This window comes from Lagopus leucura, unplaced genomic scaffold (genome assembly GCF_019238085.1).
Source record: "Lagopus leucura isolate 7727_CA_CO unplaced genomic scaffold, USGS_WTPT01 Super-Scaffold_100021, whole genome shotgun sequence".
In the NCBI taxonomy this organism is placed as follows: domain Eukaryota; kingdom Metazoa; phylum Chordata; class Aves; order Galliformes; family Phasianidae; genus Lagopus; species Lagopus leucura.
Genome location: NW_024962274.1, coordinates 7676344 through 7703218, shown reverse-complemented (window position 1 = coordinate 7703218; position 26875 = coordinate 7676344). Strand labels below are relative to the sequence as shown.

The following is a 26875-nucleotide window of genomic DNA, read 5'->3' as shown; positions in this document are numbered from 1 at the left end:
ACAGGATAATGGCTTGCTGCTTTGTCACGCTGCAGAGCAGCTCCCAGGGTAGCAGTTCAAATGTAACCATTGGGGTGGCAGTGAAAGGGAGCAGATCCAGAGGTGAAGGAACCACTGCTGAGCTGGGGAGGAAAGAGTAAAATCTGAGTTCCCAAATCTTTTTCTTTTCACAGCTGTTAAGAGTTCAGTGGGTTGAACTGCAATCCTTCAAGTTCATCTTTGACTCCAACACAAAACTATTATAAACTGTGCCTCTAAAACACGTGATGAAACATTTCTTGAGGGCTATTTATTCCAACTGCAGCAGAGGAAAGTTTTCAGAGCACCCGGCGTTTGGGAGAGGAAAGGTCTCTTGAGCTTTGCACAGGGAAGAATTATTTGCATACCGACGTAAGTTGCTTTTTAATTTTTTTCCTTAGAAGCTTTTCCCCTTTTTGGAAATGTGGTCAAATAGCACAAATCTAAGTTTAAGTGTCTAGCAGCATTTTTTCTGTGTAGTTTTCTTTCTTTATTTATGTGCCTTGGGGGTTCTGTACTTCAGAATATCACTCACCGTGATTTAGTATTAAGTATCATTTCCTCTAATGTTCTCTGTATCTGGGTAACAGTACATTCAGCTACAATATTACTGCAGAGGCATGGCAGACAGCGAGCTTCAATCAGATGTGTCCTGTGAGCCTCCAATTACAAGTAATAAAGAATAGCTTGGGGATATATCCCTTTAGATGTTTCTTTAAATCTTTGATATGAGGTTTAATCTTTGTTTCCACATCAATTCTTCCCCAGGCTTTAGCTGTGGTCGTACTGTTTCCATGCTGAAGATGGACCATGCAAACATCACCCAAGCCATGCTGAACACTGAGTCCCGCAGCACGGAGAAGAATAACAGCAATGAGTATTTTTACATCCTGATCGTCATGTCTTTCTATGGGATCTTCCTGATAGGGATCATGCTTGGCTACATGAAATCAAAAAGGAAAGAGAAGACATCCAATTTGCTTCTGCTCTACAAAGATGAGGAGAGAGAATGGGGAGAAGCTGTGAAGCCTCTACCAACCATATCAGGGCTGAAGTCTGTCCAGATCCCCATGATGCTGAACATGCTGCAGGAGAGCATGGTGCCCTCCCTGTCCTGTGCCATCTGCTCGATGGAAGGCAGCAGCGTCAGCTCAGAATCCTCCTCCCCAGATGTGCACTTCACCATCCAGGAGGAGGTGCTGGATGCTGAGCTGGGGGAAGTGTCAGAAAAACTCCTCAACGAGAGCAGCGAGGGCTCTGTGGAGAACATCCACAAGAACTCCTAGCACCTGCCGGGCTCCCCTGGGTGCAGCCAGAGCACGAGCGGAGCTCCCACTGACGACTTGTGGTTCTACCTTCCTGCTTGCCTGTGAACTTTCCACCAGCAACTGTGCCCTGGGGCCCACGATATTCCTGAGAACTGGCAGCACAAGGAAGCGGTGGTACCAAGCTCCAACACCCAACTTGCACATAATTGGGATGCTTCATTTTATTTTTACCATTTTAATTTCTCACCATAAGAGCTAAGAGCAAAGAGAATATATATATATATATATATATTCTAATGAGGTAACTACTACTGGCATGTCTCTGCATGTTGCAGGATCCTGCAGATAGCACAAGAACCTGGCTGTTAAAGCTGATGGGTGATGCTCATTCACACAAAGCTGTGATAGACTAGAAGTACTTCCACTGTGTTTTTCTTATAACAAACTACAGCCATCAGCAGATTTGCTCAGTGAGACCTCAAAGGCCAAACCTTTGTGGATGATGGTGTTGGAGGGAGATTGCAGCATGGCTGGAGACTGACCTTAGGCACAGAGAGAGTGAAAGATGGAAACAAAAAGCAAGGGGAGGCCCTATATTTCCAGAAGGTTTGTACAGATGGGTTCAGATCCATATTGCTACATTTGTCTTTGCTGAAGTTGTACCTGTGCTGGCTGGGTCAGGTATGCCAACTGCTGCTGCAATCCAGCCTTTGGCTGAACTAACAGTAGGAAAAGTGGTCTTGAGTTTTGCTTTTGTATTCTTCAATGACATGTATATTTGATCACTAAAACCAAAGATCCGTAAGTTAACAAAGCACCTGAAAAATCTTTGTTACAAGGTGCAAGATCTAGGAAGGCTTGAACAAATGCTGCTCTGTTACGCCCCTTGAAAATGGGTGGAACTTAGAATGAATTTCACGTAGCAAAGGTGAGATCCTGGCCTCGCTGAAGTCACCAGCAGAGCCCTACTGACTTCAGGTAACAGGCACAAGAAGTTGTGCTTCTCTGCTGGAGTCACATTCTCCATTTGAGGTCAGTAAAACTGAATCCATTTACATCACTACATAATCCAGCTTTTCTGCTCTATTTAAACCAGCGTAGATAAACGTTGCATTACGTCTTTATTTTTTTTCCAGCTCGCATGTAACACATGCATTAGGCATTAGTAACTAGTTTTTAAAACCACCATGAACAGCCCCCCTCTAATTTAATAGTACTGTGGTTTTTCAAATGCTCATGAACTTAGTTGCTAAATCATTGCACTGTTAAAAGGAGTAATGTTGATGTTGTGGCAATGTATGATTATTTCAATCATACCTTATATTTTATAGTAACTTATTACAATGGTTAGAATAGTTCTGAAGCATGAGGGCTAGAGAGCCTGAGACTTCAGCGTTGCACAGCAAAATGCTTGTAAAACATCTCCACATATTTCCCGTGTTAAAATAGCTCTGCGATATGTCCACCGGCATTAGAGTTTGAGGGACAGCTTGAAAAATAGGAGTGCAGAACAGCGGGAAGGAGCCAGGCTGGGGAGGCTGCTGTTGTCTGGAGCAGAGCAGCATGCAGGGCTGGAGCGGAGGTGCTGCAGCCCAGAGGTGTCCCAGGCAGCAGAACAACAACTGCGTTGTGCTCCAAGGGGTCCTGCTCCAGTTCAGTCTGAAGGCAGCAGGAGTTTTTCCATTGACTTCAGTGAACTTTGGATCAGACCATATAAAGCTTTTTGGTAGATTTACTCCAAAAGGGGTTGTTTTAAGTTTGAAAGAAGCCAAATTCAGTTTGGCATTTTGCCTGGAATCACTTGAATCCTGAAACTTTCCAAACGAGACTGACATGCGTGAGTTGTCACATTTTCCATTGCTTCCTCCTTCGTCCTTCTACTTCATTATAAATGTATTTGTATCTGTAAAAACCTGATGTATATAATTCCTGACGTTGAGTTGTATATAATTGTCTCACGTATTTAAAGTTTATTGTTTCTACTGGCACTCATTTTTATTTAAATAAAGAAACACATTTCCTGGAAATGTTTCCGTGTTTGTTCACTATCTCGAATAGATTTCAAGGAGTGGGACCGAGCACAGTGTCTACAGGAGCTTTTCCTCAGCTCCTCTGGGAGGACCCATGTGTCCAGCAGAGCTGCAGCACCGCCAGCCATTTGCACCAGGGCTGTGTGCTGGGCCCGCACCGTGCTCCTGCTGCCGCCAAGTCCTCCTCCAGGGACAAGTTGCTGTGAGAGTTTTTTTCTCTGCCACCAGTCTGTGTTGTGGGATTTAGTTTTAAGTGTGTGCTGCAGCAAATCGCGTGGGTTAGGGTTGAGGTTAGTGCAAGTATCTGACACAGGTTCCCACTGGATTTCCAGCGCTTGGCCATGGTACGTAGCTGGCTTTGTTACAGGCTGTGTGTGACCCCGGGTCTCGTTGCTGTGCTGTCATTTCCAGCAGCAGGGACGGGAGGCTGCAGGGTTCTGGCTCCCACCGAAGGGAGGAAGTGTTCAGAGGCAACTTTGCACTTCCGCAGCTCCTTCAAGCTGTGACGGTATGTATGGGGTCACGGGCACTGGCTGAGACCTACTTGCATGTGGGTTATTCTAGATTGCTTCAAAAATCAGGTTGTGTAAGGTTATGTCTGTTTGCTTTCCCACAAAACCTGTTCCCCTGTGCTCTGTTCTCTCCACTCCCTCCCGCTTAAATTACTCTGGGGCCTGTTCTGTGGACCCAGAGCTGCCCAGCAGCTATGTAAGCAGCAGTGTAATCTCCTGGGACACCCGCAGTGTCCTGGAAGAGCGGGTCAGTAATGCTGCATCTTCCACACGCACCCGTGGTGCTGCCTCAGTGTTTCCATTGCCACAATAATGAATCAAGAGACTCCTGACAACGCTGGCGATAAGAAGGAAAAACAGAACAAGATGTAAGTTACAGCTCTGCTTTGCGGATCAAAAAGCTATCTTATTCCAGCAGTCTCTTGTGTTAAACTGAGCTGCTATAAAGGGAAATGCTGTGCTTTGGGCTCTAAAGTGAGCTGATAAGCACGAAATTGTGACCACCTTCTTGTGGACAGCTGTGGAGCTCTCTTGGTCTGTGGGGCTCAGAGGGTACGCATGATAGTCTGGCACACCTTCATTTACTAGAGCAGTTCTCTTTGTCCAAATTAGTATTTTAATAGTACAAGGGGTGAAAAAAGAGCAGCTAAAACATATTTTGGCTTTAAAAGCTAGTTGTGTGTGCAACTGAAACAATGATCATAGATTGGCTTGGGTTGGAAAGGACCTTAAAGATTATCTCGTTCCAACCACTTGTTGCGAACAGGATTGCCACCCACCAGGTCAGGCTGCCATGATGCCTTGAAGACAGGCTGCTATCCCAGGAATACAAGCAGTAGTTTTTCCAAACCAGAAGAGATATTGCTAGCCTTGAAAAGCTATGGATGGAGGGAGGAAAACTGCTTCCATTAAGCATGGTTCATAATCCTTTTGACTGCTACAGAGGAGAAGGTAGAGATAACCTCCTTTTTCTCCCAGAATGGTAGAGGTTTCCAGTGTGCTTCAGTAAGTTAAATCAGATTCACAGCTAACAGATCTGGTTTTGAAGATAGTGATAATTGATTGTAATTGAACTGAGTGGAGATTTATTTTTACAAATGCGCTGTCTCGAAAGAACACAGCAATTGGGCTCCCTCCTCCCGGCAATGTTCTACCTCATACATTTGTTGGAATTACTAACGCATCTCTCCTTTGATAGATAGGAAATGTTGGCCACATGTGGTATGCATAGCTCCAGGACCTGCTGGAAATATAAACACCAGCTCTCAAGATTGTCAGTCTGGGGTTTGTGGTAGCACCTGGCTGATTCACAGTCTCAAAACTCTTCCAGTGGATTGCATGCAGGTGAGTTACTCATTCAATAGCTTTAACCTGCTGAATAATTGAAGTGGAAATGAAGAAATCTCCCAGGACTGCACACTCCGGTCCAGGAAAAGAGCTAGCCAGGGAGGGAAGGCTAAGAAAGATGAAGGACTTCACTTTCCCAGATAGTGGTAGTAGTGATAGTAAGGCCAGGAGAACTATGTGCTTCAACTCAACACAAAACCTCTCTCCCCAGTTTGGCCTTCTCACAGTGGGTTCCCCTGGATCTGTCTAATTTTTTCATACATATCCCCACACCCACCCCAATAATCAAATTGAGTCTGTAAGGGGTACAAAGGAAGGAAATAGGTCAGCCATTACTGCCACTTCTTAGTCCTCAGTGACTGGTGTTGGACAAGGATAGGTGCATAACTCAAGGATAGGGAGCAGACGAGTCCCCAAACATGAATATCTCTTTTAAAGCATTCATCTCATTCAGGAGAAGATGAAATCACCCACCTTAAATTCTCATCTCAGGATTTCAAAACCTTGCAAAGAAAGGACGAAGAAGCCCCACCATATGGTAGATAAGCAGTGGTGAGTGGGGTGAAGGACACTGCTTGATCACAACAAATACATTGTGCCAAAGTTCTCCTGTGGCTGTGGACTTACTGTGCTTGGGTTATAATCTTACTGTTTCATATTTCTCTGAGTTCATGGTTATTTCAGATTTAGCATATAGTTTTTCAATTTGAGAGACACAGAAAATTAATACAATTTTTTAAGCTATTGCTATTTTATGCACTGACCATATTTGCCTCTGTGCATTTGGTGTTTTACTTTCATATTCTTTCAATTATCACACCTCTCTACAGTTCCTTCTGCATGCAGCCAAAAATAGCTGCAAGATGAGCCTTTGTCTTATTGCATTAACACTTCCGTATCCATTTCAACAAGGGTAAAAATGGAAAATTATACAAGATCAATGAGGGCCAGAGTTTTTTTGGTTTAGTTTAGCCTTGGGCAGAGTTTGAGTTTATATGATGTCAGGGTAGACTGAGGCTTTTTGCTGTCGCAATAAGTGACTAAGGATAATAAAAACTGTTGAATGATGTACACCAATCTGTGTTTCTATCTCTCTTCCTGGGTGATCTGTTTAATTGTCTCGTGCTTCACTGGTTTATCAGATGCTGCTGCTTACACTCATAGCTGTGAGAATATGATGTGCCCTTGACAGACACGAAATGCTTGCAATTTTCAAGTGGAAGATACAGCATAAATAAAGAAATCTACCCACCTAGGAACAATGAACTTTTTTACCCTCCTTGATGTTATTAGATGCCAAAGTAACCACAAGCAACAGATGACACTTGCTAACATCTGTGGCTGTCTGGAAGAGCACAGCTCATCCCTCCAGCTCTTCCGGCTCAGCAGCAGCCCCGAGGTGCCTCAGTCCCTCCCCTGCTCCAGGTTCACTCTGGTACTCTGGAAAATTACTCGTTTTGGCTGAGATTCTCCTTTATAAACTTTTAACAATAGTCCATCTTGACTGCCTGTGGTGGATGTGAGAATAACTGTGTTGCAAACGTCAGGGTGCTGAGCTCTGACAAAATGTTACTCTTTGTGTTTGGAGAAGGAACCCCAGAGCACAAACCGCTTCCTCTGGTGTGAGCTCTGGTGCCCAGCAAGTGCCTCCATCCTGCTTCTTACCTCCCAGTGCAGAGCCGGTCCCCAGCCCAGCCTTCCCTAGACAGCTGTGTCTCATCCCAGCAGTGATAATGTGAGAGCAGGCAGGAGGATGTGAGAGGTGCAGTGTTTGCAAGGAATTGTGAATTGTGTCCTAGAGAATAACAGAGGACCAACCTTTCCTTCTCTGCAGGAAGAAATGTAAACTGTGTGCCTCCCAGGATGGATACAGCCTTCCCTCTCTCCAGAATATGGAGATGTGGTGAAGCCAAGCTTCCTGTAAAAGGGAAGGGAGGAGCAGAGAGGAGCAGACTGCTGCCACTATTTTTAATGAGATATGGAGCTTTGGAGCAGCAGATACATTACCGTTCAGTTGAAGCCAGTCCCCACTGGCCTTAGAGGAGCATCTCCTCATCCTTTTCCTTCCTGCTACAAAATGCCTCACTGCTGTTTCCAAGCTAATAGCAGCAGCAGGGCATCCAGTGTCACCAGTTGCTTTCAGTCAGTGTGCTCCTGCTGCACAGGGAAGCAGGGGGCACTCCTGACACTCCGACAGCAGGGAGCAGATCTGTGGCTGCTGAAAGCCCAAGAACCACTGCAACACTTCTTCAGAAGTGGTTTTCCACATGCAGCGCTGCAGAAGAGCACTGTGGGGTCTGGGGCTGTGCACATATCCTCTGTGTGTGTGTTAATTTTTGCAGCTGCATAGTATTTTGAACCAAAGGATAATGACCTTTATGCTGCTGTTGACTTTGGTTAAATGGGTGAGTTATCTAAGAGATGATGGTGAAGCCCATGGGTGATGCAGTGATGGCACCTACCCATACTGAGGAACTGCTCCTGCACTAAAGGCTTTGTCATGTTCCCTCTCATGGTGTCTAGCTGATGAGTGTTAAACAGAATTAACTTCAGTCACATCTAATTAGCTGCTCCTTGGCCAACATGTGCACCTCAGAGAGATTCTCATGTAAATTTTTTGTCTTATGTTCACTAAGCTCTAAAAAACTGACAAGAATGAAAGAGCAGATGAAAAGGACCGTGCAACTTAACTGCTGGTGGGATTCATCACTGGTGAGATGGAAATGGCTGCTGACAGAGCTCGGTGTCAGCAGTAGTCATTATGCTGCAGTAGAACGTGAAAACATTGCCTTCAATTTTGCTGCTCAAGGTTTGCTACTTCAGGTGAGCTGCAGGGGCTACGTTCAGTGTTTGGTTGATGTTTGTGTACCTCATTATGCATTACTATTTTATTAAGACTCAAGAAGGACTTTCAAAATATCACAGGATTTCATCTGGTAAGGAAAATAATTTTTTCCAAAGCTGTCCCGTGACACATGGTTTGTTTTGTGAAGAACCATTAGTAAAAAAAGGAATGTGATATTCATATGGAATGGGCAGATTAAACACTGGGGATTAGGAGTGTCTTGTACAGGAATATTTGTGAGATACACGTGTGCCAACGAAGGACCACAGACCCAGGAATTTGGAGTAAAAGTACCACATGTCTTGTGTCTTTGTCTAAGTCTAGATAGACAGCGAGCTTTCCCCATCATTCTGCTGAGGACTGTGCCGTTGTTGCCGTTGACTGTTGAATGCCCACTGTGGGCCACCAGTTGAAATGCAAACCCAGGACAGGACCAGCCAAGGGGCGTGGGGCACTGGGGGGCTTTGCACCACTGCCTCTGTGAGATTGGCACCCTCAGCACACTGCAAGGAAATGGTTCAAAGACAAAGAAGTTGCATTTGATTGACTTTGTTCTCATGAATGCTACCTGCACAGCAGCATCAGGGCTCAGTGAGGGAAGGAAGGGGCAGGCTCCAGGTAGGATTTGGGCCAGATAACCCCGCATGCCCCTTAGACCCCACAAGCCAGGAAGTTCTTTTAAAAGCAGTGTCACTCCCTTTCACTTTTTTTGTTGTTCCCTCTGGGCTCTGGAAACACGCACTTTATTGCTACACAGTAACTTCCCTGAACTCTATCTGGAAGATTAATGGCTTATTGAAGAACAGGCAGGATTTAGATTGTCATCGAGAGACCCATAAAGTAAGCATGTAAAAAGTGTTATGGAAACAGAGCGCGGCCCCTTGGCGCTTTCAGGGATGGAGGCTGGGCTGCACACATGCCCCGCATCCAGCTCTGTGCCCCTTTGCCTGGCACAGGAGGAATGGCAGTGGGAGTCATTATTTGTCCTGGGAATTAATGGGTCACTGGTGATGCGTTTTACTCTAAGTGCACCTTTGCACACAAACTGATTTTTTTCCAAGCTAGCTGCTGGTCTGTGTGTGTGTGTGTCATATGTCACTGGGAGTACATTAATGGCAGTCAGGAGCATTTCTTTTGGAATCCTCGCAGATATCCCTAGTGATCCAATTTGAAACACTGCCTGGAAAATGATTAACTCCTCTCTTTGGTCTTACACAAATCTGCTCCGCTGTTTCAGGCCAGGGCCAATGCATTCGTGTAGACATCCTCATGTTCTCCTCCTGGGACCCGTGGTTTTAAGGAGCCTTGCACGTAAGCTATTGTTACATTGGAAGGCCAAACTGTTCCATTTAAACCCTGGTCCATAAAAATGACTGTGCAATAAAGCCTTAGGGAAAGACTGGGTTTCAAGCAGCCAGCACGACAATGAAAACAACACTGTGCTCCAACATCAGCTATTTATTGGCCTTTTTTCCCTCTTCTCCCAATCTTTCCACAAGATTTGCCACTGGTGATATTTTTCGTGTAGAAATAATGAGTTCATATGTACCCTCAGTGCTGTGAGGTTAGTTACACAGGAACTGGATTATTTTGCAAGTTCAGTTGCTGTCACTGCTCCCATGACTTTGAAGATTGCCTGAAGTTCACTTTTTCCCCATGCTGTCAGTGGACCTGCATGTTAAAGTACAGTGAAACAAGTTGAAACATGAATGCTGAGCTGTAATGGCACAGCTTGCTTGTTTAGGAAGCGTTTTGCTTGGCTAAGAGCTTGAAATAGAAGTTCTGAAGTCTCATTAGAGCAGGTCATCTTTGCACACACAGCCCTTAGAATTACAGAACAGTTAAGGCTTTTAAGATCACCTAGTCCAACCATCTACCTATCACCTGTATTGTCCATTAAACCATGTTGCAAAGTACTACATCTACCCAGCAGCATGGTGTGATCCCTAGATACTTGTATTTTCTCTCTCAAAGGCTTTTCTTTGCCTTCAGTCACATGTGTCCCTAAACTTGGGTACAATCACAACAGTGCCACACCAACACCGTGTCCCTTCCCCACATGGGGCAGTCAGAGAGCTCTCGGGCACCTCAGTGTGGCTCCCAACCCAGTGAGGATGGATCTGTTGGCTAGTTTATCTGACCACTGCAGAAATAAGGCAGACATCCTGGCCTTGCGGATGCCTACACGCCTTATTTTCCTTGCAGTACCCTTGGGTGCTTTGTTAGCAAGTATGAAGCAACTGGAAGTTGTAAAATTCTCTCTTAGTTATGCCAATAGACTTCAGAATAAACTGCAAGGTGATAAAAAAAACATAAAGTAAGAACTGGAGCCTGCAACCAAAGGCTCACTGTACTGATGGGGGCTCTGAGAGAAGTTTCATTGTAGAATGAGGGTGCAGGGCAGCCCAAGGGCTGCACCCAGGCCTTTCACATCTGGAATGGCCATAAGTGGTGGTGGTGGTCTCCTCGTGAGCTGAGAGGAAGGTCTGGGCTAGGGTAGAGGGCACTCATTGGGCAGGCCTTCAGCCTCTGAGCCCACAGCATGAGTAATAAACTTGTGATTTTCTTCATAACTGCAACTCTCAGATGCCATTGCTCACAGCTTTATGCTTTTTAACACCCCCTGAGGCATGTTATTACTCCTTAGCAATCAAAGCATGGTACACTTTATTGCTTAATTACATATCCCCAGTTTGAGTAACGTCTCCAGTTGCTAGGCTTGTCAAGCCCTATTTAACTGCTAGTATTTGCCTTCCAGCTCTGAAAAGACCAGCGAAAGATGTGCTGAGTTTATACAGTGTGTATTTTGTCATTGCTATATCTTGTACTTTACAAAGCTTCTTTTGTAGGATAAAAAACAAAGTGGAGAAGCTTAGCACATAGTGTTACCCAGGTTGTACTGTCTGGTGGTTGTGTCCATGTTCATGCACCAGGGATACAGCTGGTTTGTGGTGCTGATCACAGCCACAACCTCCAGCACGTGCCAACTGACAACTGTTCTTTCCCACAGACTGATGTCTGCTTCAACTCTGTCTTGTCTGATATTTCTGATCCTCTAGTTAGGCATCCTTTCATTTTGCTTTGTGTCTGAAGATGATACCAGGTCATCCTCTATTCTCAGAAGTTTTGATATTTCCAGTGACTTACAAAAAGGGCAACTCTGTCAGGCATTTTGTGACCTTTAATTTAAGAGAATGTCATTCTTGAGGATGACTGAGGTCATTTAGTCTGCTGTGTTACTTACAGTGATAATTTTTGCAATGATGGTCACTCTAGAAAAACAAAGTACAGCCTTACAAGTATGCACTAATGAATTCCAAAGTGACTTCCTTTCTGTCCAGGCTGTATAAAAATAGAACTCTTTCTTCTTATGTTTGCTGGTATTTAACGTGCACAGTGAAGTGCCCCAAATGACCCAACTGCCCTTCAAAATCAGGGGGAAAAGAACACCAAAAATAACAAACCTTGTGATTAATAAGGTTGGAAAATGGTATTTAGGTCATCCTGAAACTATTTATGAATTCGGGTCAATTTCTGTAACTAGTTGCTCTTGGGATTCATTTTTGTCTTGACAGACTCTGTTCCCTTTTACTTCAGTCAGAGACTGAAACTGGGAATCCCTGAGTCAGTTCCAGCCTTTAGTTGGGTGGAGCTGGATAACCCAATCACACTGAATTACCAGTGTCCTGGATTGTCTTAGGAAGAAAGGGCATTACACTCACAATTTCTCCCTCTGGACCTATGTCCTTACAGTACAAATTATGTTTCTCCTGAGCCAGAGAATAAAAACTGAGAAATACTCTCTAGCTCAGTGCTTAGCAAGTACTCATAAGCAAGAATATACTGAATTTCAATTCCTATTCCAGTGACTGTTATTTTGATAAAATTGCACACTAATATCAAGATGCTCTGAGATTTGGCTACTCTGAACAGTGGCGGCTAGGCATATCTCATCTGATATGAGATATGGATTCCTTCAGGACTTGAATAAAATCAGCCTACGTTCCTTGCTTCTTTGATCTAATGAGGAAATTAAATGTCCTGTGTGACCTTCTCTAGTCTTTTCAGTCTGTCCTGTATATAGAAAAGAAGGTGGAGCTGGACTGACATTTATTTTTCTAAGAAGAAACCCATCTCTCTTTAAACTGTTCTTTGGCTTTTTCCATCTGATTTATAAACATGTTCTTTTACGGCACCCTTAACTAGAAATGAGTCTAGGAGTTTTGATGAGAATGTTTTTGTCTTTTTCTTGGTAGCTGCTTGTACTGGGGAAGCTGCAGTGGACAGAATGTCAGGGAAAATCCTATGAAACATCAGCCATCAAACTTAGATTTTTGGACCGGTTTGGGAGAGAGGCATCGCACACCATGGCCTTTGCCATTTTGCTCACTTCCCTTATAGACCTGTTTTTACTGGGCAGTGGAACCAGAGCCAAGTGGGGGCTCTGGTTTAAACAAGCAGCCCTCTGCTCTGTCCTGCTCAAGTAAGAAGGAACAGATGTCATGTCTACATGTCAAGATTAAAACCATTTTATTCCTACTGCGTACAGTAACAGGTCAGTACGAGACACCATGGTAAAGTGAAACACTTCATTAAGCTTCTAAAATGTCCCAGAACTCTTCTGTTTGGATACTTTGCATATGAATGTCTTAGAGGGAACTATTACAGCATTTTAAACTTGGTGGGAGTAACAGGTGTCTAATCATTCTCTGCATGCACATGGTTGCTTTCTGAATTCCACATGGTAATTGATACTATTTGCTACCTCAGGTATGTGACAGGTTGATGATACCCAGCCATGGATCTCATTCCTGTGCATGTGAGGAGGTAATGATGCTGGAAGGCAAACATGTAACATAATGGCTTTACATCTGTAAATGAATGTGTGGCTTACTTTGCTTGCTGGTTGACAGAGAGGATGTGGGAAGCAGGATAGTTATTTCGAGGGTTTCCCTGTAAACAAACACAGGCAAGAGAAAAGCAGCAGCCTGTATTGAAGACATTCTTATCGATTTAGTGAACAAAAGCAGGGGATTTGCTGCTTGAGCTGCTGGGGCACTGATCCCATGGCTCTGCAGAAGTGTGAACGTTCACTAAATGTGTTAGTGAACATTAAGTACACATCAGTACTTTGTACCTAATGTTCCTGCCTGATTAAAATGACAAACCCCACTGGAAAAGTCACTTGTAGGTGTGTTATTAATTGAAGGACAATTTTAAACCTTTTCAACATTTTCAGCTTCCATGACTGGAAGGAGTATTTAGGTTCTTTTTTGTTCCCCAGGCTTGCAAATTTTTCTGCCTCTGTGTGGACTGGAATACCCTGTTGCAGTAAGAAAGCAGTCAGGCTCTTCTGATCAAGGAATTAATAAATGTGGTGACGTGTAGTATGGAATCCTCAATAAAAACATCTCTGTTTAACAAGGGCTTTGTGGGTTCCCAGGTCTGTTGTGCTTTAGGGATGTTTGTCTGTAGATGCTTGCAATGTATCAGGGATATGAGCCTTCCAGCTCATGAGCTGCTTAGGGAGGGTTAAACTAGAGAGCCTAAGGAGATCACAGAACTTGAGTTTTGTTCCTGATTTCTCTGGGGTGGCTGAGAAGTTTCTGGTATTTAACACAGCAACGTATTCTTTGCAAGGCAATACGTTCTGCAAACCCGTAACTTGAAAACAGTGCATGACTCATCACATTCAAACATGGTATTCTGTTGTGCATCCCACATGGCTGCTGGGTGACCTACAGATCACTGTGTGGGCGCGTTGTGTCCAGTGTATCCCCAGCTGTGCCCAGTTCACAGAGGATGTGTGCATATGGGACACATTTGCTTGGGAGCCTGGTGTTTTAGCAGGAAGAAATGCTTTTGAGCTTTGAAGGTTAATGTTTCAGTCCTTGATTTAGCCAAAATGTCCCATGACGGTGCACTAAGAGCTTTGAGGTTTGCTTCAAATGAACAGTGAAGCATGAAGCAAGAGGGAGCAGCAGGCAGATTGCAAATACCATGACATGCACAATAACCCGCCTGCCACAACCACTGGGCTGAGTGCAACTTCCAGAAATCCACAATAAATCTTAAATATTCTAAATTTTTTGTTTGTTTCCTTTCTGGAAAGCCAGGAAGGTGTGCAAGCACACTGCCAGGAATTCCCTTTAACTGACCATCCCTTCTGTCATCACATATATAGAAGCTTTGCACATAAATAATTCAGTAGTCTTTAAATGGACATTAAATGTTCTAAGAAGAAAGTTTAGTGAAAGCTGTTACAGTCTTTCAGATTCTTCAGTAAATTTGTCTGCGTGTGCATGTTTGTGCAAGCGTTCATATGTATGTGTAATCATATGGTTCAGGAACAAAGCCTCTGCTTAACAGCAAGAAAGGCAGCATCAAACCTCCAAGGTGATCTAAGAACCAAGGAGGTAAGTTAAGTTCAACGCTAATTTCTGCTATTTCACATGGGACGTTAATGTCTGTGAGAATGGCCGTTCTGTGGCACAGTACAGTTTTTGGGATCTCTAGTATACAGTGCTTTGGTGAAGGGCTGGAAGTAAGTCTTCCTGAGCACAGTCAGCAGAGGCGCCAAGCCATAGCAAACTGAAGGCGGAAAGAATGTGTAGGTTTATTTTCCATGATCTATTTTTTTTGAAGGCTACAGGGTATATTAATGGGCCTTTCCTGTTGCTTTGCTTCCCAGGCTTTTGTATTGCTGGCTGTCTCAGGGTAGCAGCAGCCACTTGGAAGTGGAAGGAGAAAATGCAAAAAGCAACCGTCAGTGGTTTGGCTTTGGGCACTGGTTTTCTAATATTGCTGGAGATGTATGAAGATACACTGCCAAAGCATAATTATTACCTGGGGACCTGTCCATGGAAAGCAGTGCGTAGGCAGAGACCAAGTCTCAGGACCTATTGAATTACTGGTGAAAGATGGTCAACAAAATGTGGAAATGCACTAGAATTTTCCCAAAGCTAATTTTCATTAAAGTCATAAAGATGGCAATTATGTTTAAAGTTCACATTGTCTTGCTTTTTATTTGTTGTCTGTGTTGCCATAGCACTGGAGCTGCTTCTGAAGGTAAAATGAAAACGATGCGAGTGTGTACAGTGCCAATGTGTTCCCTTCATGTTCCTGAGGGCAGGAGAGCTGTGGCTTCGTGCAGGTGTAAGCCAGCATCCAGGTGTGCCAGCTGTGGTAAGCAGGCATGTTAAGGTTTGAAGATGTAAACTGATCTCTGATTGCACTGTGGTCTCTGGCTAAGAAAGCTGAGTGAGAAATACCAGGATGCTGGCAGATTATTCTGGGCAATTGCTATTCTGTGCTGTTATTCTCTGTTTGTATTCTTGGAGATACTGTGCTAGATTTGGTCAAATCAAGTAACAACCATTTTATCTCCATATCTACCCTATCTGTGGGGAAAAAAAGCTACTTACACAGAAAAAAGCTTACTAAAATATTTACAACAATGGGTCCAGATATTGTCTTGATGATGTTGTAAGCAGCTAAAATTTCTTGGATAATCTCATTATGATATTACACTTTAAATTATTTGTTCTCTGCTGGTGCAGTTTACATCCTTCTGTTCTGCTGAAATGAAAGGACACATTACTCTTTGTGCTGTGCCACCAAGCTGAGTGGAACTCGGTGGCTGAAATCCTTGGGCTAGTGTGCCAGGTGCCTGGTGTGTGCCAACATCACTGCCAGCCATGGGGTGCTGCCAGAGGTTGGGGGTCCTCTAGGGAGAGCTTTCAGGTGAGCAAAGAGATGGAACTGGGATAGCTGAGACCTCTCCAGGCTTTGGAAACCGCCAGCAGCTGCTTGTTCAGTGGATATAACGTGTGCCATGCAAGCAGAAGATCTGACTGCACTGTGTAACCACAAAGCAGAATCCAGGAGTTGCTGCGCAGTGGTATTTACTAAGGGTGGCTTCAGGTTATGCCATAGGTCTTTGGGGTACTGGTTTACTACTGAACTGTCCTAAAGTCAGTGCCTGTGAAATTGCTCTGCTCATGTGCAGCAGTTATGAAGAATCCACTCTTCTGGGCTTGATGAGAGCAGAACTGGTTGTTATGGGCAGTTAATGAAGACTGAGTTTTCCTGTTCTTACGGGATGGAGTCACTGTGCATGAGCAGCAAAGCTGGCTCTTCAAATGCTCAGTGCTTGTGGAGAGCAGTCATGCTGATGGCACACAGTGAGAAGAACCTCTCTGCCTTGTTGATTGCGTGGCTGTGGATGCAAAGGCCCCACATGCTCTTGGAATGTCTCTCAGTGGATGTGAGCCCAGATCTGTGAGATAAAAGCATGATGCTGTGAAATAGACTCTATGACATCTATGTGTGTATAGAATTTATATCCCACTAACTTGTGCAGTGTGACTTGAGTAATCTGAGACAAAGGTGTCTCTCAGTTGTAATTCATGGCCATATTTTAAAGGTTCTTGCAGCCTAATCTACATTTTTTCTTAACTGAGCAGAAATTCAGGGTGAAATAACCACAAAAACCTCAACAGTAGCTTTATCATTGAGAGTGTTAACAGGTGCAGAGACACTGCAGTCTGGTTTTGTTGGCATGGATGCTGCATACAAGATTCCTTGTTCCTGTTATTTTTTTTAATTGTCTCTGCTGATTTGTTGTGTGGCTATTCTTTTTGTTTTGTTTTTGTTATTTGTTTTCAATTGTTTTATAATTTAGAGACTTGGTTGAATGTCTATCGACTACTTAAGTCAGTCAAGACTGGATTGGGGTACTTAAATACCTTACCTATATAGGATTCAACAGGAACTGGGCAACAGGAACTGGGCAACTTAACACATATAAAGCTCTGAATGTTACCAGTAGTGAAAGAAACTGGATGATGCCTTTTCTGTCTCCAGGTTGAAATAGAAATGTATTCCCATGGGAGCAATAGAGAAGAGCACTGCGTGTGTAAGGTGGGTGTATGTTGCTGAGAGAATGACCGGACCACCAGCTCAGTGCAAACTGGTCCCAGAAGAGCTGTATGGGAGGAGCTCTCCACGTTGTTGCATTGCTTACAGAGTCGAGCCTTCTGCTCTTGAGGCCGAGTGCATGGGTGCAAGGAGTGCAGTCTGGTTGGCTTGTTGCGTCCTGTGTTCCCTGATGTTGTCTGTTACAGCTCTTCTGGTAGAGCAGATGGAATCTGTCTGGGAGTGTGATGTCAGTGTTGAGCTGCTGCAGATGTAGCTCTGAGTTTTTGAGCCCTCATATGAAGAAAATTATCTGGGGCTTTAGATTTTAGAGACCCACCAGGGAAGATAGTGAGTGTGCATGAACTTGTGAAGGAGAAAAGGAGCACTCTCAGCAGCAGAGAAGACTTAGAAGGAGGTACACATGGCAAATACCTGGAGCATATGTACATGCCCGATAGGATGAAAAATACTGCCCTCCAACTCAGTGATATTCACATGAAAAAATGCTTTTTCCTCCTATAAAAAACTGTCAGGCTACCTTTCCCCTGGAGCACTCTGTATTTGGTGTCTGAATTGATGATGTGGGTATGATCAAATTCAACCCGACAAAATAAGTCAGAGGATGTGAAATCCTCCTTTTCCCTACATTTCTCTGCGGGGAAACAAATGCCATGTCAGCTTAGCAGAAAGTTATTTTGCTGCAGGTTGAGACTTTAGATTTAGTGAAATTGCACAAGCAGTTTTCTGAAAGTGAAGATACACTTTTGTATATATATATATGTGTGTGTGTGTGTGTGTATAGATCTGCATGGGGTTGTTAAGGTGCGGTATACTAAAAAGGGATTATTTGGTGCAGGGAACTAATTCTTCCTGCCCTTCCTGGTAGTCGTCTTGTGAGAAGATGACTTTTCTTTGCTGGCTGCAGGGTTGGGCAGAGCCAGCAGTGCTGGAAAGTGCTGTTAGCTGTTGTAGTCTGTTTTTCCTGTGGGCAAAAAATGTGTGTGTGGGGAGGAAGACAGAGGTAAGGACCACGTCTGATCAGGAGGCCTCTGTGATAACTAGCACAATACAGAAAAAGGGATACAAGGAAAACATCAGGTAAACAACAGTAACAACAGTAAGCTATAATGTTATACTGCAGGACTTCTTTCTTTGGTTATGGATGGTGAAAACAGGGGCTACAACAGACACTCCATGAACTAAAACTCTGCAGCTTATTTAGACCTGAAATATGTGGTCTTCAGTTTTGCTACGTTATTTTAGGTAACACACCACTTAATTTTGCAGCCTTTTGAAAACAAGCCAAGGAGAAACCCAAGGACAATCTGATTGACTGCTTGTTTGCCTTTGGAAAGATGCTTCGTGCTTCTTTGCTCTTTTCCCTAGCCACAAGTAATGTGATTATACTAGGGTCTTGCTTACATTTAGTCTTCAAACTTTTCTAGCACATAGAAGCAAGAAAAAGGTTTCTTTCACCCAGCTTGGAAATTTTCCCTGCTGAGTTATAAATGATGTCAGCATTAACATTTGTGTGTGTGAAAGGAAAGATCTTTAAATGCCAAATTTGGAAAGAGGCACACTTGCAGGGTTAATGAGACCTTTTAATCTTGTGATATGTCACGATGGCCCTGAGCTCTCTCTGGGAATCCTGTTCTAAGGACAGTCTGTGTGCTTTCTTAGGTGTGCGCAGCATTGCTGTGACACAGTCTGATGTGAACTCACAGAGGTTTTGCACCAATTTCCAATTGAGATATCAGCAGAAGAATTTGGAACAAAATCAATACAATCAGTGCTTTTTGCCAATGTGAAATGGTATAACCCAAACGTTACAAAGGAATTCAAATGTGAAATTACAAAGCTGTTGGCTGTGGTTCATAATATGTGACTTTAATTAGCCTTGCTGCCTAAGGAATAGCAGGTAGCAAATGGATGCCAGATATTAAATGGATCTGGGAGGCTCTAGGTGTGTAGGGAAGGATTTCTACTGGGAAAACTGCTAGCAATTAAAAAATAAAAAATAGAATGAGTCATCATGTATACACAGTGAAGAGGAGAGGTTCACATAACCTTTACACAAAGAAACTATGCCTTACATCTGTCATGTTTTTATATGGTTTTAGTAATTAAGAGGATAAGCCCCAATCTCTCCTATGTTAGAGTACCACAAATCAGAACTATATAAACAAAAATCCCACCACATGCAAAATTCCTTTCTGAGATGAAGATGGAGATAAAGCAGTAGTTTTTCACAGTAGAATGATTGAAAGCAATTAAAAAAAAAAAAAAAAAGACAAAAAATGACTAGGATATATACTAGGAGGACAGAAGAGAAAGTGTCATATAACCTCATGACTAGTTTCTGTTTTTCTTAGCCTGGAAAGGCAGATTATGGCAGTTTATACTATCGGAGGAGGTATGGAAAAGGTAAACAATGAAGGCATAGGCAGTATTTCTCATGACATGAGAACTATAAGAACACAATGAAGCAATAGGTTGGCAAGATGAAAACAAACAAAAAAATTTACTTTTTCCATAGAAACATAATTAAATGGTGGCATGCCTTGCCACAGGATGTTTTGAAAACAAAATGATTCAAACCATGATTAAACAAATCAATGGAGGAGAAAGCCACAAAGGGCTCCTGTGCACAAATCTGTAGATACAGTCTCTGGCTGAGGAAGTTCAGAGCTGGGAGGATACCCCAGGGAAATATAATTGTGTATACTTTCTCCAGGCATCCCAGCTGCTGGGAGGGAGTGAGGAGAATCCAGTGGGTCTCTGCCCCGACCCTGGGTCTGTAGTATTGCTAGGGAACCTTCCTGGTATATTCCAGGGAAGTTCTGTCCTCATCTAGATTTCTGCCCTGTGAAATTCTGAAGAGCAACAGTCCCTTGGATAGGCACTGTAGCTTGGAGCCAGCAGGGCCAGGGGTTCTGAGACACCTGGGAGTAGAATAAGCTGGCTCCAAGCACTTGGGGCTTTGGTAACATTTCTGATTTCTTTTGGCTCTAGTACAACAAAGCTCTCTGGGTAGGAAGAAAATTGTTCTTGAGGACCATTAAAACATTCCCTCATGGCCAAGAAGATCAGTGGTATCCTGGAGTGCATCAAGAAGAATGTGGCCAGCAGGGCAAAGGAGGTTATCCTTCCTCTTTGCTCTGTCCTGGTGAAGCCACATCTGGAGTACTCTGTCCAGTGAATGAGGATGCTTATGAATTAGAAATGCTGCCCTTGTTTAGGGTCTAGATCTTTTGTAGACAGAACTCCTGTGATGTCAGGGGGAAATTTTTACAGAGACAGTGGTGAGGTGCTGGAGGCTGTGGATGCCCCGTACTTGGAAGTGTTCAAGGCCAGATTGGATGGGGCCCTGGGCAGCCTGGTCTAGTATTGAATGTGGAGGTTGGTGGCCCTGCATGTGGCAGATGGGTTGGAGATTCGTGATCCTTGAGGTCCCTTCCAACCCTGGCCGTTCTGTGATTCTGTGATTTCCTTTTTATTTTTATTTTATTTTTTTTGGCTGATGTCTTGTACTGCTCTGTTTGCTTGGGCTTTACCAAAGGGATGGTGGTATCTGTTTTTGGCTTTGTGCTGTACAAATTGCTGTTTGCATATAAAAGACAGTAACATTTGATTGAAATATGATAGTTTTGCTACTGCTGGGGATCTCTTGGAAAAGCTTTTATATATAAATGTGCATATGCACACACATACTCCTCTTGCAAAAAATCTGAGCCCAGTGGAGGCAATGGTGCAGGCACTGGAGCGATGGGAAGAGAATCATAGAATCACCAAGCCTGGAAAAGATCATCCAGTCCAACTGTCTGCCTATCACCAGTAGTTCCCACTAAACCACATCCCTCAGTACAACACCTAAATGTTTCTTGAACACCTCCAGGGATGGTGACCTCACCACCTCCCTGGGCAGCCCTTTCCAGTGCCTGACCACTCTTTCAGAGAAGAAGTATATCCAACCTGAGAAATTTCATCAGGAATGGCTGGCAATAAGTAATGTATGCGATGATGAAAAGGGAGCCTGGAAAAGCTTTAGGTCTGTTTAGAAAAATTATCTCGTGCTTTTTAAAAATAAAAATAATAAAATTATGAAATCTTTGAATTCACAGTTATTTCCCCAAAGAGAAACGAGTACCTACTTATACGCAGTGCAAATGGAATCCATTAATCTCACTGTGGATGAGGCAGATTTATTTTCTTGCAAGCGCATTAAATCAGAGAAAGGCCTTTTACAAAAATCTGTATTTCAGTTTGCCTGCTCACCTTTAACAGAAGAATCTGACAAATGCCAAGCATGTATTGATAGAAGGAAAAAGGAGGAAGGCCTTACATGATTTATTAGGCATCATTTTGTGTTAGGAAACTTAACATCTTTTCCTCACTAAATGACATTTGCTCCAGTATTTATTATTTTGTTATTTGTTACGTATTTTACTGGCATACGAGAGTAGAAACTAAATTCCCCAATCTTTTGTTTGCAAGAACACTTCTGAACACTACAGATTTGTGAGACATTTGCTGCTTGCACCTTTCTGCAAATGCTGGAGATCTACGTGACAAGATATGCAGCCCAGTAGCTCAGCAGAATCTCATATGTGAGTTCGCTTAGCACCTGTGGATGAGTATTCAGGTCTTGACTATGCATAGCTGTTTGCTTTCCAGAGCTGGGAGGAAGCCACTTCTTCAGCTCCTTGACATGAGATGGTTGCTCAGGAAGGCTGGCTTATGGGCAAACCTGCATGACCCCTCTCTACTGAGTGCTAATGGAAAGAATTAGTTTCCTGAAACAGCTTTATCTTCTGAAGTGATTCAATCTTTCTGATCTGCTGGATTCAGAAACTTTCTGACAGGCCTCTGCTTCTAGTATGTTTGAAAAAGTTGTTTTTAGTACTCTTTATGCCTATAGCAAGTTGTACTTCATGCCAACAAGGAAAAAGTTTTAATGTGCTTTTATTTCTAACTTGGTGGAATACGTTCCTTTTTCTATTTTCTCCACCTGTCCATGTCTTCTGCATTTTGAAGTACCTTTCAATTCTAAGAGCAGTCCTTACTCAGGTGTTTAACCAGGCTGTCTTCTTATTGTGACTTTCTGAGTCATTTTTCTTTTTGGGTCATGTGGTCCCTTTATGTGATATTTTTGAATAACCCCTCTGCTGTGTGCTGTCACCCTGCTTTCGTTGCTGCTCTTTTGTATCTTAACTGTTTCCATTTTTCCGTAGCTTCGTTGATAAACTTTAACATTCCTGTGGTGGAATTTTGAGTTGTTCTGTCTCTTATAATGAAAGCTTAGAGTGGATTGTATTGTGATCATCAAATAGCAGTTTTTCTGTGATTCAGCTTGAAACAGATTCTGTGCTGACTTATGAATCACTTCTTATGAGTTTTCAGAGGTTATCTAAGAGGTAGTTTCTCAGCTTATTTAAAGTTTATTTCAGAGAGAAGGAGGAAGAATATGAGTCATGCCATTGCATGAGTTTTGCCTCACCAGGAAAGGGGTAGCTGAAGTTCCCACCCTTGCCAATCTGTGCAGTCTCCCTAATCCTCATTGCCACTGTGGTCCCTTTTGCCATCTTGACTGGGTTTAAACTTTAGTTGGATGCTGTAGGCAGACTGTGTAGGGTTATGTTTTTCTAACTACCTGCTGCATGGTGTGAATGGAAGCACTCGTTTCCTTTTATTTCTATAACTAGTTGAGATGTCTTGTGACCTCCTCCACAAAAATTTATTACTGTACGTGGAATAACGCGTGCCTTGGTACCACAGTCTCCCCAGATTCTTCTGGAATATCATGCCCCACTTTAAATACAGTAGATATTATAAATCAAGTTTGAAGCCTTGACGCTGACTTTGATTCTCGCACAGGAAAAAATAAAATAACAGATTGGAAAAGGCCTGAACTTTTTCAAAGCTCCGATCAATACATTGGCCCTAACCTTCTTAGTCTGGAGAAGAGGAGGCTCAGGGATGACCTCATTTCTCTCTGCAACTACGTAGAGGGTGTTACATATACCCTCAGAAGAGGGGTTCAGGAATAACATCTTCAGATTCTTCTTTCAGTTTTCTGATTGGGACTTTTATATTGGTCTGTAAAATACTTTGAATTGCACTGTGGTGACTATACATCCCATGAGGGTCATGTATCCAACACTTAGAGAGGAACATAGTTTTAGAAGCAGTGGCTAACAGCAGTAAGAACCAGTCCAGAAGAACCAGCACCAGAACTTCGCTGCTCAACTGTTAAGGAATATTTACCTTCCTTAAAAAATGACTCCAGAGGGTTTCCAAATAATTTCTTTGGCAAAAGAGTCCATGCTTGCGTGTGAGAACAGCCTTTACCCAATGGGAATGGTTGTGTGGGGTGTGCTATGGAAGGAGTGTTTGTTGTTTATTCACATTATCTGTGCTTTCAGATTTAGGTAAAAAGCAGTTTAAAATATGGTTTGAACAAAAACATCATACCACTGCCCAGCCCTGCATCATCAACAGGTTTTACTTCCATGTTTCTTGATTGAATATATGCACATTTTTGGATTTATTTTTAAGGCAAAATTGAGTAAAGATTTACATTTCATATCTACAGCCATATGGTTGTCAGCAAACACTTGGGATCCATATTTGCAATTAGCTGAGAAAGAATTGTTTGTCTGAGGAAGCAACAGAACTAATTAGATGGCAGGGAAAAGTCCATAAAAATACTAAATGATGAAAAAAAAAAAAAAAAAGAAAGAAAAAAGTTGAGCTATCCTTGAAATTCTATTTGTGTCTTATTTATCTTAGGCTGTGCTATTAATTTAGCACACAAGTATATTTTAAGTAGAATTAAATCATCAACTAGGGTCTTTGTTTTCAATGAAAATACGTACAGTGGGCTAAACTGTCAGCAAGATGTCACACTGGATTTCCTGGCTGGTTTTGATCTTCTCAGAACACGACATTTTATTTGGTCCTTTCCTCAAATATTTTCACTAAGCAAAATAAATCAAGTAAGTGATCTTTTTCAGTGTCAAAATAAAGAAACCTATCTCTTGGTTCAGGAAAATGTTTGCATTGTAATTTGTTAACAGAGTTCCTTAACAACAGGTAAAAAACAAAGGTAAGATGGCTTTTGTCATAAGTTTCTTTTCCTCAGCAAAGAAAAAGATTGCTCCTGTTAAAGTGTTTTACTGTACCTGTATGGAAGCTGATGCTTCAGCAGGCTGAAGCACTGCAGTACTGAGAGTCATGCCAAAAGCTGGGAGGTTAATGAAATTCAGTGCAGTGAGAGGGGATCTGACCTCTAAATGAGCTTCACTCCATTTAGTGTCATGAATCTACCATGACTCACAGCAGCTCATGGAGCTCAAATCCTGATCTTAGAGAACAAAAGTATTGACCACACAGGTCAAGCAAAGAGGTCAGGGAACAAATTTTACTTTTGTGCAAAGCTAGGGAAAAGGCTGACTTTGTCCTGTTGAACAGCCACTGGGCTCTATCCTGTTTGACGTGTCTGGACCGTGTCAGTAACAGCACAGCCTCAAATGGATAGAGGACATTTAGTCTCCCTTTTGATTTCAATGGGGTAAAAGGAAGACAGCATAGAGTTTGTGTGAGCAATCTTTGAAGTCTGACAACTGGAAAGAATTCTTACACTGTTCAAATTAGATTTAAAATACTGTGGCTTTATTTGCTGAAATAATTCTTTCATTTTGAATCAAAAGTCTCAAATGAAAACATTTCTGAAATAAGGATTGAGATAATTGTATGCACATGACTGTTGTGGAGATCCTAAAAGGCATTGCTATTTCCCTCTCTGCCCGAAGCACACCAGTTCAGTTCATAGCTCCTCTGAAAGTCCTGAATTCAAATAGTATATCACAGCTCTTTGGCCACTACGAAAGATCATTATATTATTTGATTTATTTTTTAAACTATTCCCAAGAATGCAGTATGGTTTAATGGGAAGAGCTTAGGGAAGCGCAGAATGCCATCTGCCCTCTCCTTTTTGGAAATTCAGCAGGCTGAAAGGATCTGAAAATGGTAGACTTATGTCTCCTACAAACCAGAAGAATGATCTAGAACTTCCAGCCATCCCCAGTGTGAAGGAAGCAAATTTATCAAAACATTTTTCCAGTCAGAACTGTTCAGCAAGTAGGTGGTGTGTATCTAATGCAGTGCCTTCTATTTGATATGAAGTTCTGTTTGGATGTAGTACTTTACTGCAAGTGATACCTTGGGGGAATAAGGCCTTCACTTTTGAGTTGTGGGTCTTTGTTAGCTTGTTTGTTAAATCAGAAATAGATATATTCTGACTGTTCCAGATCATCTACTTATACCTAAGCAGTAATGAGATAATTTCCCGGCTTGTTAATTTGCATTTAAATAGAGTTCAGCAACAGAGAAAGAGGCACAGGTATCCAGAACCTTGTGCATCAGTTAGAAAACAAGCAAACAAAAGCACCCAAGCCCAATTCCATGGGAATAAAAAATATGCTTATTGCAATTTTAATGAATGATTTACTCTCCTTCTCTACCAGCTGGCTTCCTCAAAGTAGATCAAGTAGTATTGACTGTACAGTAAACACATCACTTCCGTTGGTAAACAATATCTATGGATTCATCCCAAATGCATGTTTAGCTCTAGCAATGCTCCTCCCATCCCCACATCACTCATCCTAGATCAGAGACAGCTGAGCTATGGGAAGCAAGGTTTACCTATTATATATGGGATTAAAACCCACAGATTGTTTTTAACTGGTTTCTTTTTTATAAATTAACTGATTGAATAGTAAAGTAAGTGTAATAAGGGATAAAAATAACTTGTCCAAGGTGTTAGAAAATAAGCTGTGGTTTTATAATTTGTATGCAAGAGGTGGTCAGTGATTAGATCTGTTGTCATCAAAAACTTCCTTTAGTGGCTTTTCTTACCACGTATAGGATTCCCTGAGCATCTTCCAGTAGCACATTAATAATGTGACTAACATCTGCCGCATGATGTGTCTGTTATCCTCTTCCCAAAGGGAGAAAGCTGTTTTGTGAAGTGTCTCGGCTATGGTTGTCCTTGTTAAATTCACATCACTATTCATTTATGTTAGAAAACGAACAATGAGAAAAGTGGTCACAACAGGAGGGAGTGAGCCTTATGCTCCTAGGGGAATTCCCTTCAGGGTCTCTGACTGTCTCTGGCAGACTTCTGTCTCCAGAGCAGACAAACTCCAGCCTTTACCGCAGAGTGCTCCGCCATGCCTGAGGAACGTGGGTGTTGACCACAGTCTTTCTCACAGAGCTGGATGTTTTAGACATCCTACGTGTAAGCTGGTGTAAGTGGATGATCTGAAGCAAGCATTGAGACTTCAACCTCCAGTGGTGCAATGCAAGTTTCTCACTTAAAGATCACACTAATGCGTTCCTGCATGCACAGATTGCCATTAAAATATGATGGGTTTTGAGCTGTCATTACTCAATAAGTTCCAGTATAATTTCTAGCATACCTGTGACTTGCAGGCATCTGTATTTTATGTTCCACTGCCATGGAAGAGCTAAATGAGCTGTTCAGAAATTGATGTAATCTTTGATAAATATGGGAGGACTGACTTTCCTTGACAGCAACTCTTTAGGAGTAGAGAAAAATCACAAGGTGACAGAGTTTAAATTTTAAAAACAAATGGAAAAAAAACCACAATCCCAATCCAGTTCTAATGTTAAGTAACTTGTATAGTATTTGAATCACTACTTTTCTATACCACTGTTCCTTTGTTGTTATTGTTGTTCTCTAATATCACTTGTGTGCTATACTTTCTGCTTAGAACCAGGTTCCCCAAAATTCTTCAGTCAAACTGGGGTTGCCTTTGAGATGTTGTATAGGAATTGCCGGGTCATAGCGTGAACCAATGTTGAACAGCAGGTGAGAATGCATGGCTAATCGAGGGAGCTCAGGTGCAAGTAACG

The 26875-nt window shown here is 42.6% G+C and overlaps 1 protein-coding gene across 1 annotated transcript; it reads left to right on the top strand.

The window, feature by feature from the left end:
- The first annotated feature begins 215 nt into the window (after positions 1–215).
- On the top strand, positions 216–3305 carry KCNE4 (potassium voltage-gated channel subfamily E regulatory subunit 4). The gene is made up of 2 exons (XM_042878369.1): positions 216–390; positions 787–3305. The coding sequence occupies exon 2, from the start codon at positions 813–815 to the stop codon at positions 1302–1304; it is 492 nt and encodes a 163-aa protein (XP_042734303.1). The 5' UTR covers positions 216–390; positions 787–812; the 3' UTR covers positions 1305–3305.
- Positions 3306–26875: the final 23570 nt, after the last annotated feature.

Coding starts and splice junctions, on each gene's coding strand:
- KCNE4 (XM_042878369.1), top strand. CDS start 813: ATGCTGAAGATGGACCATGCAAACATCACCCAAGCCATGCTGAACACT.